The sequence below is a fragment of the Cololabis saira genome, chromosome 2, assembly GCF_033807715.1.
Source record: "Cololabis saira isolate AMF1-May2022 chromosome 2, fColSai1.1, whole genome shotgun sequence".
In the NCBI taxonomy this organism is placed as follows: domain Eukaryota; kingdom Metazoa; phylum Chordata; class Actinopteri; order Beloniformes; family Belonidae; genus Cololabis; species Cololabis saira.
This window is the reverse complement of record NC_084588.1, coordinates 11,913,135-11,927,694: the sequence shown is the minus strand read 5'-3', so window position 1 is coordinate 11,927,694 and position 14,560 is coordinate 11,913,135. Positions and strand designations below refer to the sequence as shown.

The 14,560-nt window shown below is 42.0% G+C and overlaps 1 protein-coding gene across 1 annotated transcript in view; it reads left to right on the top strand.

The window, feature by feature from the left end:
* prmt3 (protein arginine methyltransferase 3) overlaps positions 1-11,511 on the top strand; it is a 69,198-nt gene extending 57,687 nt beyond the window's left edge. Inside the window, exons 15-16 of the mRNA XM_061708810.1 lie at positions 1,083-1,170; positions 11,297-11,511. Coding sequence (XP_061564794.1) covers positions 1,083-1,170; positions 11,297-11,406 — 198 coding nt within the window. The 3' untranslated portion in view covers positions 11,407-11,511. The remainder of the gene's footprint in view (positions 1-1,082; positions 1,171-11,296) is intronic.
* The last annotated feature ends 3,049 nt before the right edge of the window (positions 11,512-14,560 follow it).

Sequence of the window (14,560 nt, the reverse complement as noted above, 5' to 3'; positions counted from 1 at the left end):
TGAAGACATATTTTTACGTAAAAGGTTAAACTATATTTTTATGGAGTGACATGAGTGTGCACCAGCCCTGATACTGAAGAGAAATCTGTTTTTCATATTCATCTTTTTGAACTGTTTTTGAGGATCTTTTATTTTATATATCTGTAGTATCTGTAGAATCTGTATCAGTGATATTTTCCATGTCAACACCATGAGAGGTTAAAGTTAATAAACATGGCCCCATGGCATTTGAATTTGGCTCGTGTGGATTTGATTTAGAACTGCTTTGTTCTTTCTCATTTCTGTACTTTATAACGACAGACAGACGGACAGTACTGTAGACATGTCACTCATGTTTTTGGACCATGTTTGTATGATAGACAGCAGGTCAATAGGGGGGGTAGCGACGCCCTGCATGTAACCCTATCCCCTGCATCCTCTTCTCTCAACTAACTTCAGGTCCTCTCTCACATCCATCAGTCATCTCTTTGCTCTCCTTCTAAAACTCCTTCCTAGCAATCCCAGCCTCATCATCCTTCTTCCGATTATATTTACTATCCCTCCTCTGTACACGTCCAAGCCATCTCAGTCATGCTTCTCTGACTTTCTCTCCAGACCATCTAACATGCGCTGTCCCTCTGATGTGCTCGATCCTATCCATCCTCATCACTCACAAGGGGAGGTTCAACATTTTGACCTCTGCTGCTTCTAACTGTGCCCGCTCTCTTTTCTTCAGTGCCACAGTCCATCATACAGCATCGCTGCTCGTACACCTTTCCTTTCATTCTTGTTCAGAGCTGATCCTTGATGCAGACCTTCCTCCACCTTGAACTCCTCTGACACACCTACGGCCCACCTGACCACCGTCTTACAGCTCCCATGCTTGTTCTGCACCACTAACGTACTTCCCTGCTGCTCCAAACTTCCTCACACACCACCATAGCTCCTCTCAACGCCCTGTCACCTGCTCTGCTTGTTGTTTGTATGGATGTATAGTGTATCTTAAGTAGCAGGTCTGTTTAAATAGATGTCAAGTCCTCTGGCATTGACCTTTTTTCCTTGTTTTGTTTTGTTTTGTTTTGCCCGTCGTGTGATTGTGCCAGGTTATGTTCTCCACGGGACCTCAAGTCACCAAGACACACTGGAAGCAGACCGTCTTCATTCTGGACAGGCCGGTACCAGCTCAGGCAGGTCAGTATCCATATAGGTCACCACCAACACCTGGCACACAGGGACTGCGTTTACATGCAGTCAATAACCCTTTTAAAACCCGAATATTAGCAATAACCCGGTTTTGTACGGCCATGTAAACACCAATAACCCCTTTGAATAACCCGAATTTGCTCATATTCGGGTTTTTAAAAACCTGATTATGACCCCTGGGTTACTCCTTTTCTAACCCGAATATTCGGTCATGTAAACGCCTAATGGAATATCCCCATCAAACGGAACATGAATTTGTTTTCTGCGCATGCTCTGTTCACAAGGAATCCTGGTCTTTTGAGTCCAGGAAGTTCTTATAAACACGGAGAAACACAAGACCAGGAGGAGACTAATCACTTCATAAATGTAATGAAGGATATGAACATTTTGGCATTTGTAGACGGTAGAAAGTACCGGGATAGCGAGATTTAAAAGAAGGTGAGCGAAAAGTTGCACGAAGCAGCATTTGTTTTGAATTTGGATACAGGAAGAAGAAGAGGAAATGACGGGAATTGCGTCATGACGTTCTCCGTGCGTCGCTGGTTTGATGGAGATATCCCAAATGATTAATTACCATGTATACAGGGATAACCCTGTTTGCTCACGCATGCAAACAGAATATTTTCCGAATGTTTCAGTAACTGGAATATTAGCAATAACCTGAATTTTGACTGCATGTAAACGTAGTCAGTGTAAAAACTTTAAAAGAAAAAGAGTTAAAAGATGAAAAAGACACAACATTTAGTTTCGTATTAAAAAAAGAAACATTTCTGTGTAAATTCAGTTGTGTCCAGATTGGTGACCAGTTTCCTTTCACCCACATGACTGTACCTTGTGGGGGCGTGTTAGTGAGGTGCAGCAGGTCTGTGGTGGAGATGCACTGATATCTGTCACCCACACAGACGACCACAGATCAAAGCCAATCACACAGAGACAGCACGTAAAACTTCATCTGATAGCCAGTTTCAGGCCTCTCAGTCATGACATGTTGCAAGAGAGGTGCTTTTTAAGTGGCAATTGACATTTTTATAAAATTGCAGTATCAGCAGATTAAAATATTGCTAATTGGTGCAACTTGCAGTCGGGTGGAACTTTATGAATTACCTCAGCCCAGTGCCTGAAACGGCCACTTTCATATTAAAGTATTGAAATATTGGTTTCGTCGGTTGACATCTTTTACCCTTTTTTTTTTTATTCTATTGTTTTATTACTAACATTAATGTATCCGCAAAATTGAAAAAATAAAAATGTCTCACGGGTGATTTAAAATCCACTTATTTCATCACCGAACAATGTCGCCTGCATGATCCTGTGTCCACCTCTGCTGTGAGTTCAGGCTTGCTGTGTACATAATATTACAAAGAAAATGATCCGATGGTGTTGCAATGGATGGGCTTCAGGACGGCTGCCGCCTCGCTGGCCAGGTATCAGATGAGCTCTACTGTAATAAATGAACCCAGTCGGGACAAACTTGGTACTTGATGTCCGAAGGGCCTTCATGCCCGCACCTGCTGGACACAAGACGATAAGAACGTCAAAAACTCAGAGGCTGCGCCAACGCTATCGCAAGCTGGGCTCTCTGCTGGGTCAGATAAACGGATCAGAGAGACAGAGGGCAGCAGTGAGTTCATACATTAAAGAAGAGGGGCCACTGCAGTCACTTTCTTCTGATAACCTGATACCAAACGTGAGTGTGCATCTGCTGTTTGTGCTTCATCACTTAGATAAATCAACATCACGGTATATGTGCGAGTGCAGTATTAAAACAGTCATTAAAATGATTTGACCTCCAAGAATACGACACGACACTCATGCATTATGTTTAATAACTACATTTAAATCACCACTATTGTATTGGTAAGTGGCAGAATAAACAAGTCAGACACAAAATTAAAACCACTTTTTCTGCTTGGAAACGTTTGGTCTTGTATCACGGTAGATGACACGTTCCCCCCACCTGAAAACCTACTCCTGCCTGCAAAACCGCCTTCAGAGAGCAGTAAAGTTTGATTGATGGTTCTGTGTGGCAACTATTTACATAGCCTGCGTGTAGGACCTGTGATGTTGATGGCATTTATGCTTGTTGCCATTTGTGATGCTTCGTAATTACACCATCAAATGCTGGTTAGCAGTGTGGGTCCTTTTCTACAGTGACGTAGTTCTGCAGTTGTTTACTTCCCTTATGTACAGTACCAAAGACATGGGAACAAAGGAAATAAAGCCTGTTCCTGCATAGAGTTCTCTACTAAAAGGGCTCAAGGCACCGACCCCGACCGCCTTCAAAACCTTTCATTTGTCAGTCTAATCTAGGTGATTTGGTATGTTCTTGTTCCCAAACTTTTTTTGCCAGGCCCCCCTTTTGTACGTAACAGAATTTTCGAGCCCCCCGACCCCAACACAGACACACACATCTTTTGCATTCAAATGCGACTGCAATTTATTTCATATATTGAACATATGTGCGAATAAACTCTCCATCTCTGTAAAAATAGATTTTCAACCTGACCAGCTCCCAGAGATTGAAACAACAACAATACAAACAAGAGCCAAAATCTGAACATTTGCTCTACAAAAATTACACCTTTAATCCCCACGTCTTTTCAGTGATGTGAGTGGGCTTGCATCATGTGCGCAACACATTTCTTTTTTTTCCTTTTTACTGTACAATACAGTATGTATTACTTTCAACATATTTTTTTCCAAATATAACCAGCTCCCGGAGGAAAAAAAAACAGCAGCAACAGCCAAACAAATAATAAAAATTTCAACAATTGCTCTGCAAAAATGTCAGCTTTAATCCCCACATCTTTTCAGTGAGTGGGGTGGGCTTGTTTCATGTTACAGATCCCCCTTATTTCCTGTCTCCCTCTCACTGCACATATGTATTGAAGGCAAAATCTTAAAGAAATAAAAAATCTTAAATCTACCTTCCAACCTTGTCGCGCCCCCCCCTGCAATAGTGCTGCGCGCCCCCCAGTTTGGGAACCACTGTTCTTGTGCAAACCCGTTCAAAGGGGTTCCACCCAGCAGGTTTCCACTGACCTCCTCCTGCCCCACCTTCAGAAGTCCAGCATAGATAGAAACATGCTTTCATGAACCCATTCAACAATCCCAATAAAATATCCATCCAAACTTAAATAAATATCCAGACTGAGCATTACGGAATATTTCTGGACATTTCTGGGAAGCGTTCGTGCTGCCAGAGAGTTCATCCCCAGGGGCACACTGACATGCCCAGATTAGGTGTTTAAAGATGTGCAAATGTAAAGGTTATCTCTACAAGACGGAGACGTACGTTATGTTTGGTGGAGGTGATCGAAAAAGAAGCCCAGTTTACAGTTTGGGTTTCTTCATGCGACACCAGTCCACCTTAAATAAACATCAGGTCTGCAACGATCCGTCATGTGAACCAAGCAGCACGAGCAGAAAAAGTTTAGAGGAAAAAGAAATCAAAGTTTGCGTGAGAAGCAGGTTATTGATGTGTTGAGACGAGCTGGCTCTAAAGCGGTCTCAGGTCTCCTTCAGCAGCTGTAAACCGGAAATGGAGTTTTTAACAGCATTCGCTGGCTGCCTTCTAGGATCTTATGGGATACTTTAAAAGACAAACTGCTCCTTTACACACTGAATTACACAAAGGTTCCCTGCATGCTTCTGTAAACTCTCCTCGTTGCTGGATTAGAAAACTTTATTAAGTCACCTTGAAAATGACAACGCTCTGCTACACACAGCCTCCTTTCCTGGGTTTGGACTGAGAAGCACCTTCAGGTCCGATCACCTGTCGTGAGGGCTGAGCTCAAACAGCCAGCGGTTCGGTGGAATATCAGCTCTCGCTGTCGTGATTTATCGCGTCGAAAAACCAAATCTTAGTTGATGTGTTAGTACGGTTGCAGCCGTAATTAACTCCGAGGCTGCGCTTCTGTGGGAGGAACTGGCATAGGAGAGAGAACGCAGGCAGTAGCCTGGAACAAAACATCCCTGCAAATCCTCCCGTCTGGCAGCGTAATAAATTAAACAGCAAATCATTCGTCATGCTCTAGTGTGTTCGTGTAGTTCCTAGTATTGAAGAGGAGGGCCCTTTTTTCAGTTTTACCTACTTGTTATTCACCGGAAGAAAAGGAGGTCACTTTTTTTTGTGAACTCAAGTCTCATTACGTCCAAGGTGAGGTGTTGCCCTGGTTACCTGCACACAAGACCGCTTGCAGAACAGGCATGAGCCCCCATTTGGGGTTTTAATTGGTCAGTCAAGTCCTCTTTGTTCCAGCCTTCTTTTAAGAATCAAGTTTTCTGTCCTGAGTGGTGCTGGAGATCTTTCAGATACCCTCTCCCCACCCTTGCTTGTCCAGGCATAATCTAAAAACACCTCTTTTCCTCCTCACACCCCCCTCTTCCTACTTATTTAAACCCTGAAGGTCCTTGAACTGACAAACAGATGCTGCACAGCCCAGCTTCAGGTTCCTCCAGCTTGTTATTTAATATATGGGCCAGTTGTGTCCGCAGACTGGGACTTGGGATCTGCAATCCATCTTCTTCTCACGCCGACTCTCCATTGAAGAGAAAGGGCCTGTAAAGTAAAGCAGACATGAATTAGAATAAGGTAGACTGTATGGAAAGGGAATATATAAAAGCATATTGATGGTTTATCAATGTCGCAGTATAGAACCTGCCAATCCATCCTGCGCACATGTGTTTGTTGCTGTTGTGTCTTCTGAGTCTTATAGGTGAATTGAGTGAAAAGTTGATTTGACTTATTTTTCATGGTTATTCAACAAGTTCCACTTCTCGTCCAAAAGTTTTCGTATTTCACCTTAATTCATGTGTCCAAAACAAGTAAAGTAGTGACCAGGTCAACACTGTGTGGTGGACTGAAGAGAAACTGCTTATAAGCCTGAAACTCTGTGAAAACTGGAGACATTTTTCATATGAGAAGTTAAATGCCACAAAGAACCAAGAAAAGAGGTGCGGATGCCTTCACCAGGGCTGTTTTTAGGATTACATCTGCTTGCACGCAGAGCACTAAGTAGACTGTGTTTCTGCTGAGTACGGAGGTGTAGATACCGTAGGAATTTGTGGTTAAAATGTAAATGACAACAGTTTAAATGGCTCACTAACATGAGCCATGTGTTACCATTGTAATTTCATGGAGAAAGGCTGCGTGCAGGCTGTTTTCATGGGCCTGCTTGTGCCTAATGACACTGGCATGATGATGTACGACATCACAGCAAAAGCCTGGCTCCATTCCACCATTCATTTCCACACATGGTTAACTCTTTCCCCCAGCTTCTGAGTGGCCAGTTTACTGAAGGCATGAGACCCTTCTTCCATGGGGAGTTTAGTTTGAGTGATTACGACGGAGCTGCTGTAGTCTCACCGCCACTTCACACGCTCTGTCAACGGTTGTTTGAGCACTTGAACGCCTCAGCAACAGCCGTGTGAACTAGGCGGATAGCTGGTTGCAAAGTTATTTTAAGGGTAAAAGTCTTTCGGTTACCAAAGGTCAGGCAATTCGTTTTTTGGCCTTTATCATCCTTTTTCCGACCGCAGTTTGACTGTAATCCTAGTGGACACCAGAAATCCTAGTGGACACCAGACACTGTTGCTATTATGAGACTGCAGCCCTTTTGTTTAGGGGCAGACTCATAAACGATGTCTACACACAAAATAACCACGTATACGTGTGATTTTATAGACTTTTTAAGCCAGATATGGTGAAGGTGAAATTGGGGGGGTGGGAGAGTCGGGGTTATCCAGCAAATCAAGAGAATGACCAAACAAAAGATGAAATCTTGCCATAGAAGTGACTCCAAGTCTACAGCAGAACTTGCCAAGCAAAATATCACAACAATTTCCTTTTGCTATAATAGTTTAATACATTTATCATTAATTTTGTATAATTTCCATTATTTAACTGTGTGTGTTTCAAATGGCCGTGGCCATGCATAACAGTTGAACATAAAGATTGTACTTGGTGACATTAGAAGACCTTTCTAATGCTCCTTGTAGAAATAGAATAGAGTTAAAGTTATTCATTTATTTATATATATATATATATATATATATATATATATATATATATATATATATATATATATATATATACATACATACTTTACACTATGTTGTGTATTATCTTTGTTGTTATATTTTTGTGAAAAAAAAAAAAGAAAAGTGAGCTCCAGTGCACAAACTACAACGATTAAAGGTCAAATATTAAATATAACAGTCACAAACTAAAATGACCCAAATTTTGCAACTGAGTGTATTGGCGTCCTTCACCCTCAGTCTGCAGCAGCATAGAGGAGGAGCCGGCCACCACAGACTCATGAAACATCCGCAGCGCGGCACGACAGATGTTGAAGGACCTCAGCTGGCTCAGAGAAGACTGTAGAGGGCGTCATTATTTTTAGTCTGGTCCAGTTTAATATCCAAGTAGATACTTATATTCCAAGGTCCACGTTGACCCTGCAGATAGAGACAAGGGTCACTGGAGCCCTGGTCCTCCTAAGGTCCACCACAATTCTTTAGTCTTTGCCACGTTGAGGATTTGATAAAATTGTCCACCACAACCCGGTACTCAGTCTCCTCACCCTTGCTGACACGTCCCACTACTGCAGAATCATCAGAACACTTCTGAAGATGACAGGTCTCTGTGTAGTAGCTGAAGCAGTAGATTAAGTTTCCCAAAGCCATTTAAGAAAAAAAAAACAGAATAGTCAGCGTGCCATGCTCTGCACGTTCATCTTTGTCTCTCCTCCTGCTCATTTTTATGCACAGGTGAGTAATCCCAAACACAGACTATGTATTCATTCCTTACGGGTGAAGGCGAGGTCGAGAGGTCGAGAGGTCTCCTCCCATATCCCTCATGCTGTCTTTGAGCTGATGACCCCTCATTTGTAATCTGAAAGTCTTTTTTCTTTTACACTCTGCAGGTTTCATCACTCTGAATTTGCAAAGTTGTTCATTTCTCTTACTCTTTTCCATTCAGCAGTTTAATTTTTTGGGTTTGTGATTGCAAAACTGAAACCGCTAATTAAAATAGATTTCCTTTTCTCGACTTTGTGGATTGTCTCAGCTGTACATTCGGTGAGGTTTTACTTCTTTTGTAGTATAGTGTTCACATTTACTCAAGTCTAAAAGATGGTGGAAATCTGATTCGTGAATGTTTGTACAATTACACGTTGGTTGTGCTTTTCCACAGTTGATCATTAAACTACGCATACATTATATTATATACATTATACATTTGGCCCAGTTGAACGGTACAATACCAAAATACAATTTCTTCAGCGTTCGAGTGATGCCCAACCCGGACAGAGATGCCGTACGGACCTTTAGCCGAGCTGAATGTGGGGCAAAGGAAGACAAATCTTAAACACTGGCTAAAACAAGCTTTTCTTCTAGCTTTCGATCATACAGAGGATATTTTTCTGCCTTGACACGACCATATAAGTCAAATGCACCTACCCTTTATTGACTTTATTCAGACAGACCCAGAAAACACACACCAGGCTTGTGTGTGAGTGACTTTGCTGTCACGGTTGGGCTCCCTTGCTACCATATTGGCAACTGCTGACCCACTACATTAAGTTGCTGATGGAGTAGGGACCAGAACAGTTTCTTACTAGGTGCTTAAGTTTTTGGGTCAGTTGCAACATGTCTTTTTTTCGTATTATTTTTTTTCAATCGCCCTGAACTCATGCCGAGGCTTGGCTCCACGTGCATACGCAGGATTCCTAAGTCCAGAAGACAGACACCTCTTAACAGTTGTGCTGTCTACAGATGCACAGTCTTTGTGTCTTTTCTCGTGATATGATGAGATTTTATATTCAGCACCGGTTTTACTTTTGTCAAAAAAGTAGAAAAGAACCGCGGCAACCTGCCCCCCTCTGCAGTGGAGTCCAAGACCCAGAGCGTGGCGCCAGCAGCGGACTCTGTGACAGTGCTGTTGGCATGGTAACGATGTGAGACGTGACGGCGGCGATGGCGGACGCTCCGCTGGAGACGGAGCCACAGTCAGCAGTTTCTCTGCTCGCCCTCCTCTAACCTCCAGCAACGAGCGGCTGGAGGCAGAGAGGAGGTGGGGTAGGGCTCCTGAGCGTGAGAAGACGCTTGTTTGCCGTTTGGGTAAACATTCATTTACCTCCAGCAGTCAAACGTGAAGTTAATCAGAGTGATTATGCGTCATAATCAGCAGCGTGTTCTCCCGGCCTCCCGAGCACTCGTGCAGAATACTGTAGATGCACTTCCTTCTTCCTGCCATCTGGAGACAGCGGAGCATCTGCATTCATATACACTCACACAGACTTGCCTATTAACATACATTAAACCATATTGCCTGCACGCACGCCATCATTTCTGTAGGCATCAGTGCACTGCTGCTGCAGAGGCCTGAGCTCAGCAACATTGTACTGCTGCAGGGCATCACCAAGAATTTCATTTTCATTTTCATTACAAACATACTGATCGATGACTGACTCAGGGAAATTGTTTCATATCTTTGAATGTTTTTTTTCCCCCTAAAGTGTGATATGCAGATGCAGAAGTTGTTATAGGAAGTGATATACGGTTGGTAGTTTTCAAAAGAATAACAGTTTTGATTATGTGATCTTTGTTTAAAATCAGCAGAAGTGAACTCCATTCACTAGTTCTATCACTTTTATAGCATAAACTTTTGGAAAATTTGGGAAATATTGAGCTTTTGTGGTCTGTAGGTTCGTGGCAGCATGAGCGGTTCGACATCATCGCTCTCAGAGGACCTGCAATCAAAGAATGCCTGAGACATTCATCACAGTGTCAGAAAGCGTTTAAGAAATAAAGTTTTGCAGGACTCGCATTCCTCTTCACTGCTTCTACTTGGAAGTATTTTCGGCTGACAAAGATAATATTACACTGCGCTTAGTCTTCTTTTTCTGCTTATTTTTTACCCTGATGTTGTCCAGTGTCCTCCTTCGGTCCCAAACGTGCATGTTAGGCTAAATGGCGATTCTAGGTTGGCCAGAGGAGTGAATGTGAGTGTGTGTGTGGTTGTTCATGTGACTGTGCGATGGATTGGCAACCTGTCCAGGGTCCACCGTTACTTTTCCCCCAGAGGACTGGAGGAGTTCCAGCAGAGCCCTGTAGCCCTGAATAAGAAAAGGTGGTCTTGGATAATGGATGGATGGAAAATAAATGGACTGCATTTGAAGCTTGATGTTCACTCTACAAACCGTGTTCGCCAATTCAAATTCACACACTGTGCATTTTTTTATCTTAGTCTCTTTATTGCTCAGTGTCTCGAAGGACGCTTCAACAACACCACAGGCAAGACCAGGGACTGACCCGCCACTCTCTGAGTAGCAGATTCTCTCTGTCCTACTGATACGTTGAATATATGAATTGATAGAGAAGCATGTTTAATGTTGTCACACCTTCCTTGTGAAGGCACTTTTTAATTGTTTGGTAATTAAATATTGCAGTTCTGCAAAAGGAATCTGTGTATTCCTGCAGTTTTCACTCACACCAACCAGGATGGTTTTTTTCATCTGTGACATGCAGAATCCAACGTTTATCACATGACAGTTGTTCATGCAGTGCTGCGTGAGGGTCTCAGGGTGACTTTTATTGAACAGTGATTTCCAGCAAAGTCCTTCATTCACCTATATTTCTACAGATTCAGTTAGTCTTTTCACAACATTATTCTCTGCAGGTGTTGAAGGCCAAAGTTATTTCCAATGGTGCTTTGAGATATTGTTTTAACTCATCCATGGAGCTTTGATACAAGGCGCTGAAAAACAACCCGTTTTTCTTGGAAAGACTAAGCTTTTGATGGATGCTCCTATTGCACTTCTGACACCCTCACTTGCCACTTTTTAATTGCCGATTGTTGAATCTTCCAGAGCAGCGTTGACCAGAGTCTCTTTGCCATTCTCCCCTTTATTTTTTCTTTAATTAGTTTTTGGCATCATGTTGGTCACCATAAACAATTTCTTCCAAGGCTCAATTTCCTCCCAAGGTCAAATTAAATCACAAATTCAGCACTTAAACATTTATTATATTCACAAAAACTCCCCAACTTTCCTGGAAACTGGGTTTGTGGAAATGACGTGCTGATATTTCTCCTCTTGTTTGCTTTCTTCAGGGGAGGAACTCCAGGGGAAGGTCACTGTGCGCAAGAACAAGAAGGACCCTCGCTCGCTGTTTGTGACCTTTGACCTCTGGGGCAGGAAACAGACTTATAGCCTGCAGTAATGTCAGCCGTGTGGTGCGCCTAACAGACGTGTGTGCACGGACGGTTCATGTACTCCAGCAGGTGGTAGCAGAAGAGAATAAAACAATTGAATACAAATTTTCCAATATTGGGATCATGTCTTTCCTTTTCTACGTCCATTTAACAATGATGATCATTTTAAAAAGTATGTTTTTTCTTTGGGAATAGGTAGCAAATTCACGTAACTAAACATCAAGCCATACAGGTTTAATGCAAGACTCAAAATTGTGCCTGATAGTATTCATATCCCTTTATTCTCTGCATACTTCCCATGTTGCACATATAATTTTAAATTCAATAAACTGACACATTTCCCTGCCAATCTTAAAAGCATTTACTCTGTCAAAATCTTACTAATTAAATGTACACCAGCTTTTTGTAGATGGATTAGTTTAGTTGAACTAAATGCCCCAAATTGTCGGCGGTGTTTATTTTATGGCGTTATGGTTGGGGTCATACAAATGTAGCTTGTTCCTCTCTGTCTGGCAACGTTCCTTCGTCTCTCAGCTCTTTTCCTTCTACCAAATATTGCTGCGGCTAAATGTTCAGACCATGATGCTGCCGCCCCCATGCTTCATCATAAGAGAGTTGAGAAGTGATGAAAATGACCTGCACTCGTCAGGTTAGGTGCTTGGTGCTGTTGAAGAATATTACAAAGTCCAGTTCAAGAGTCCGCTGTGTGATGAGAGATTTTATTCTAGCCGGCGTTCAGCAGACAGATACAGACAGTGTCTTGTTCGGTGGGCTGACCCCGAGTGAAATTGAAACAAGCTTCTTATACAAGAAGTTAAAGCAAGAATACACCAATCAGGCGAGAGACAAAAAGTAATTTACAGTCGGATGTGACTCGGGCCAAATGTCATTATCAGACATTTTTCATGACTGTCACAGACCTCCAAATCACCCCATAGGGTGCTCTCGTTGATTCAAATCTGTTTGAACCAACTTCTGAGGTGTCGGGACCTTCACATGGGGTAGGAAATTAGAGTCACAACAAAAGTTCTTGAGTCCAGTTCAAAGCCCTGTAGGGGGTAGGACTGGGCAACCTGCCCCTGCAGGGGGCCAAGCTGCTTCATCAGTGCTCTCTGTCTAAAGAGTTCACAGTATGTGTCACCGGACACATTCGTGCTCGTACTCCGAGTCCGTAGAAGGGCATTTGCCAAACATCCAGTTTGCATTTTATGTTCCATTTTATTGGAGTGACATCCACCAGCAGATCCTCCGTGACGCTGCCGGACAACTAGATGCATTCATGGAGAGTGCTGACTATGGTTCATCTTCAGTTTGTCCTGGTTATTTCAAACTTGACTTACTCAGACAACTTTGCTTTTGGAAATGCTCAAGTATTTAGTTTTTCCTCTTTTTAACCTTTCCCTCTATCTGCAGCTCATCCTTTGGACTTCATGGCGAGGTTTTCATCCTTACAAACACTATGAAATAAGCGACCTTATTTACACATACTCCTAAGTGCCTGTCAAAACTATGTTCAGTTAAACAATATGATACTCCAGTACTGTGTTGGGCAACTCTCAGGGGCAACCAAGCTAACAATGCTGCGAGATGTGCTGCCAAATAGTCTGTATCTTAATATTTGTGAAGGAGAAAAGTTTTCATTTGACCTTGCAGAAGTACTATTAACATGTTTTTCTACTACGTTTCTAATAATAACACATTTTGTCCCTGGTTTTGATGGCGATTTGATGAACCGGATTCCCGTTTTTGTAGACATAAAATTTCAGTCTGGAATGAAAAAGACCAGATTCTGCAATGATTTTAAGCCCCGCTGCTGAAAGTTTTTAATTTTACATGCAGTTTAGACTAGGGATGCTTTAACCCGAGCCAAATATTGTCTCAATAATTGGATTGGATATCGGACATGTGGGCAGCTCCATGAGAAGATATCATTACAATCTACGTGCTTCAGTTCTGTGTTTGGTCTTCACTGCAGTACATGTCAGCTGTATGCAGAGTTGCAACGATATTGGGTATTGGAGGATATGCAAACCCCAGAATTGGGACTGAAAAGGTAGGATTGCTCTATCCTTTGTTTAGACCAGATTTGATTTTATGACTTAATGCCTTCAATTATCCAAAACTGCAATCGCCAGCAGTGGCACAAATCCTGCATTATTTCTCAGAATCACCTCTGGCCATCAAAATGTCCAACAAAACATTCAAATTGAATGGAGGTTTTATGTTTTTGTCTATTTCTCCCTTCTATTGTCCAACTTTAAACTGCAAAACATTTCACCAGCAGCTCCATCCTCTGCATGTGGGGCAAAGCAAAAGTGAATTTTAGTTTCAGAAAAGATGACCAAAGCCTCTTTACATACTTCACTGAGCAGCTGTGGTTACAATTAAAGATTTTTTTTCCTTCCTTTACCTGGGATGATGCATCTTGAACTCTGAGAGTGTAGTTATTTGTGAGGGGGAGGAGCAGGCATGTAGGGCTGACTGCCAGTCTTATTAGTTATTTTGACAGTCACATCTTTTCATATTTCTACTGCTTCAGTGTCCTCTGCATTACATTAACACTGCATCATCCGCTTGCTGACATCAATACTCACGACATATATAGAAAGAAAGTGTCTGCTGTATTGCAGCAATGTATTAAATATATCAACCACGCTCCACTGCTGTTGTGTCCTCTTTTTAAGTAGATGCTGTGCAGCACCTTACTGGGATACTGCAGCATATACATTATACTCATTACAGTTGTGCTGTAACTCCACAGTTGCATATTGCTGTATCACGGTATCATGGCTTAAAATTGTAACTACTTTATTTTAATTTACAGATTCCTGTAATTTACTGTGAAAGAAATGCACCTTGTAGCCAGTGCTTTACATTTACACCCAAAATATTTTCACTCTAGGGCCTCTTAGAAAATACCATATTTTCTGTGTTTTTGAAATTAACATGCATGATGTGTGTCTCAACATAGTGGACATTAATTGATTTTTTTTTTCTGTAAGAATGGCAGGATTGATTGAGAATAGTTTGTTTAGATTGGTAATATTAGAAAAGTTAATGGACTTATTCAAATCAAATCAAATCAAATCAAATTGCGTTGCTTTTGTTGGCTTATTAAACGGGAGTTTGTAGATCTATTTCATAAAGTTTCCAAATATACAT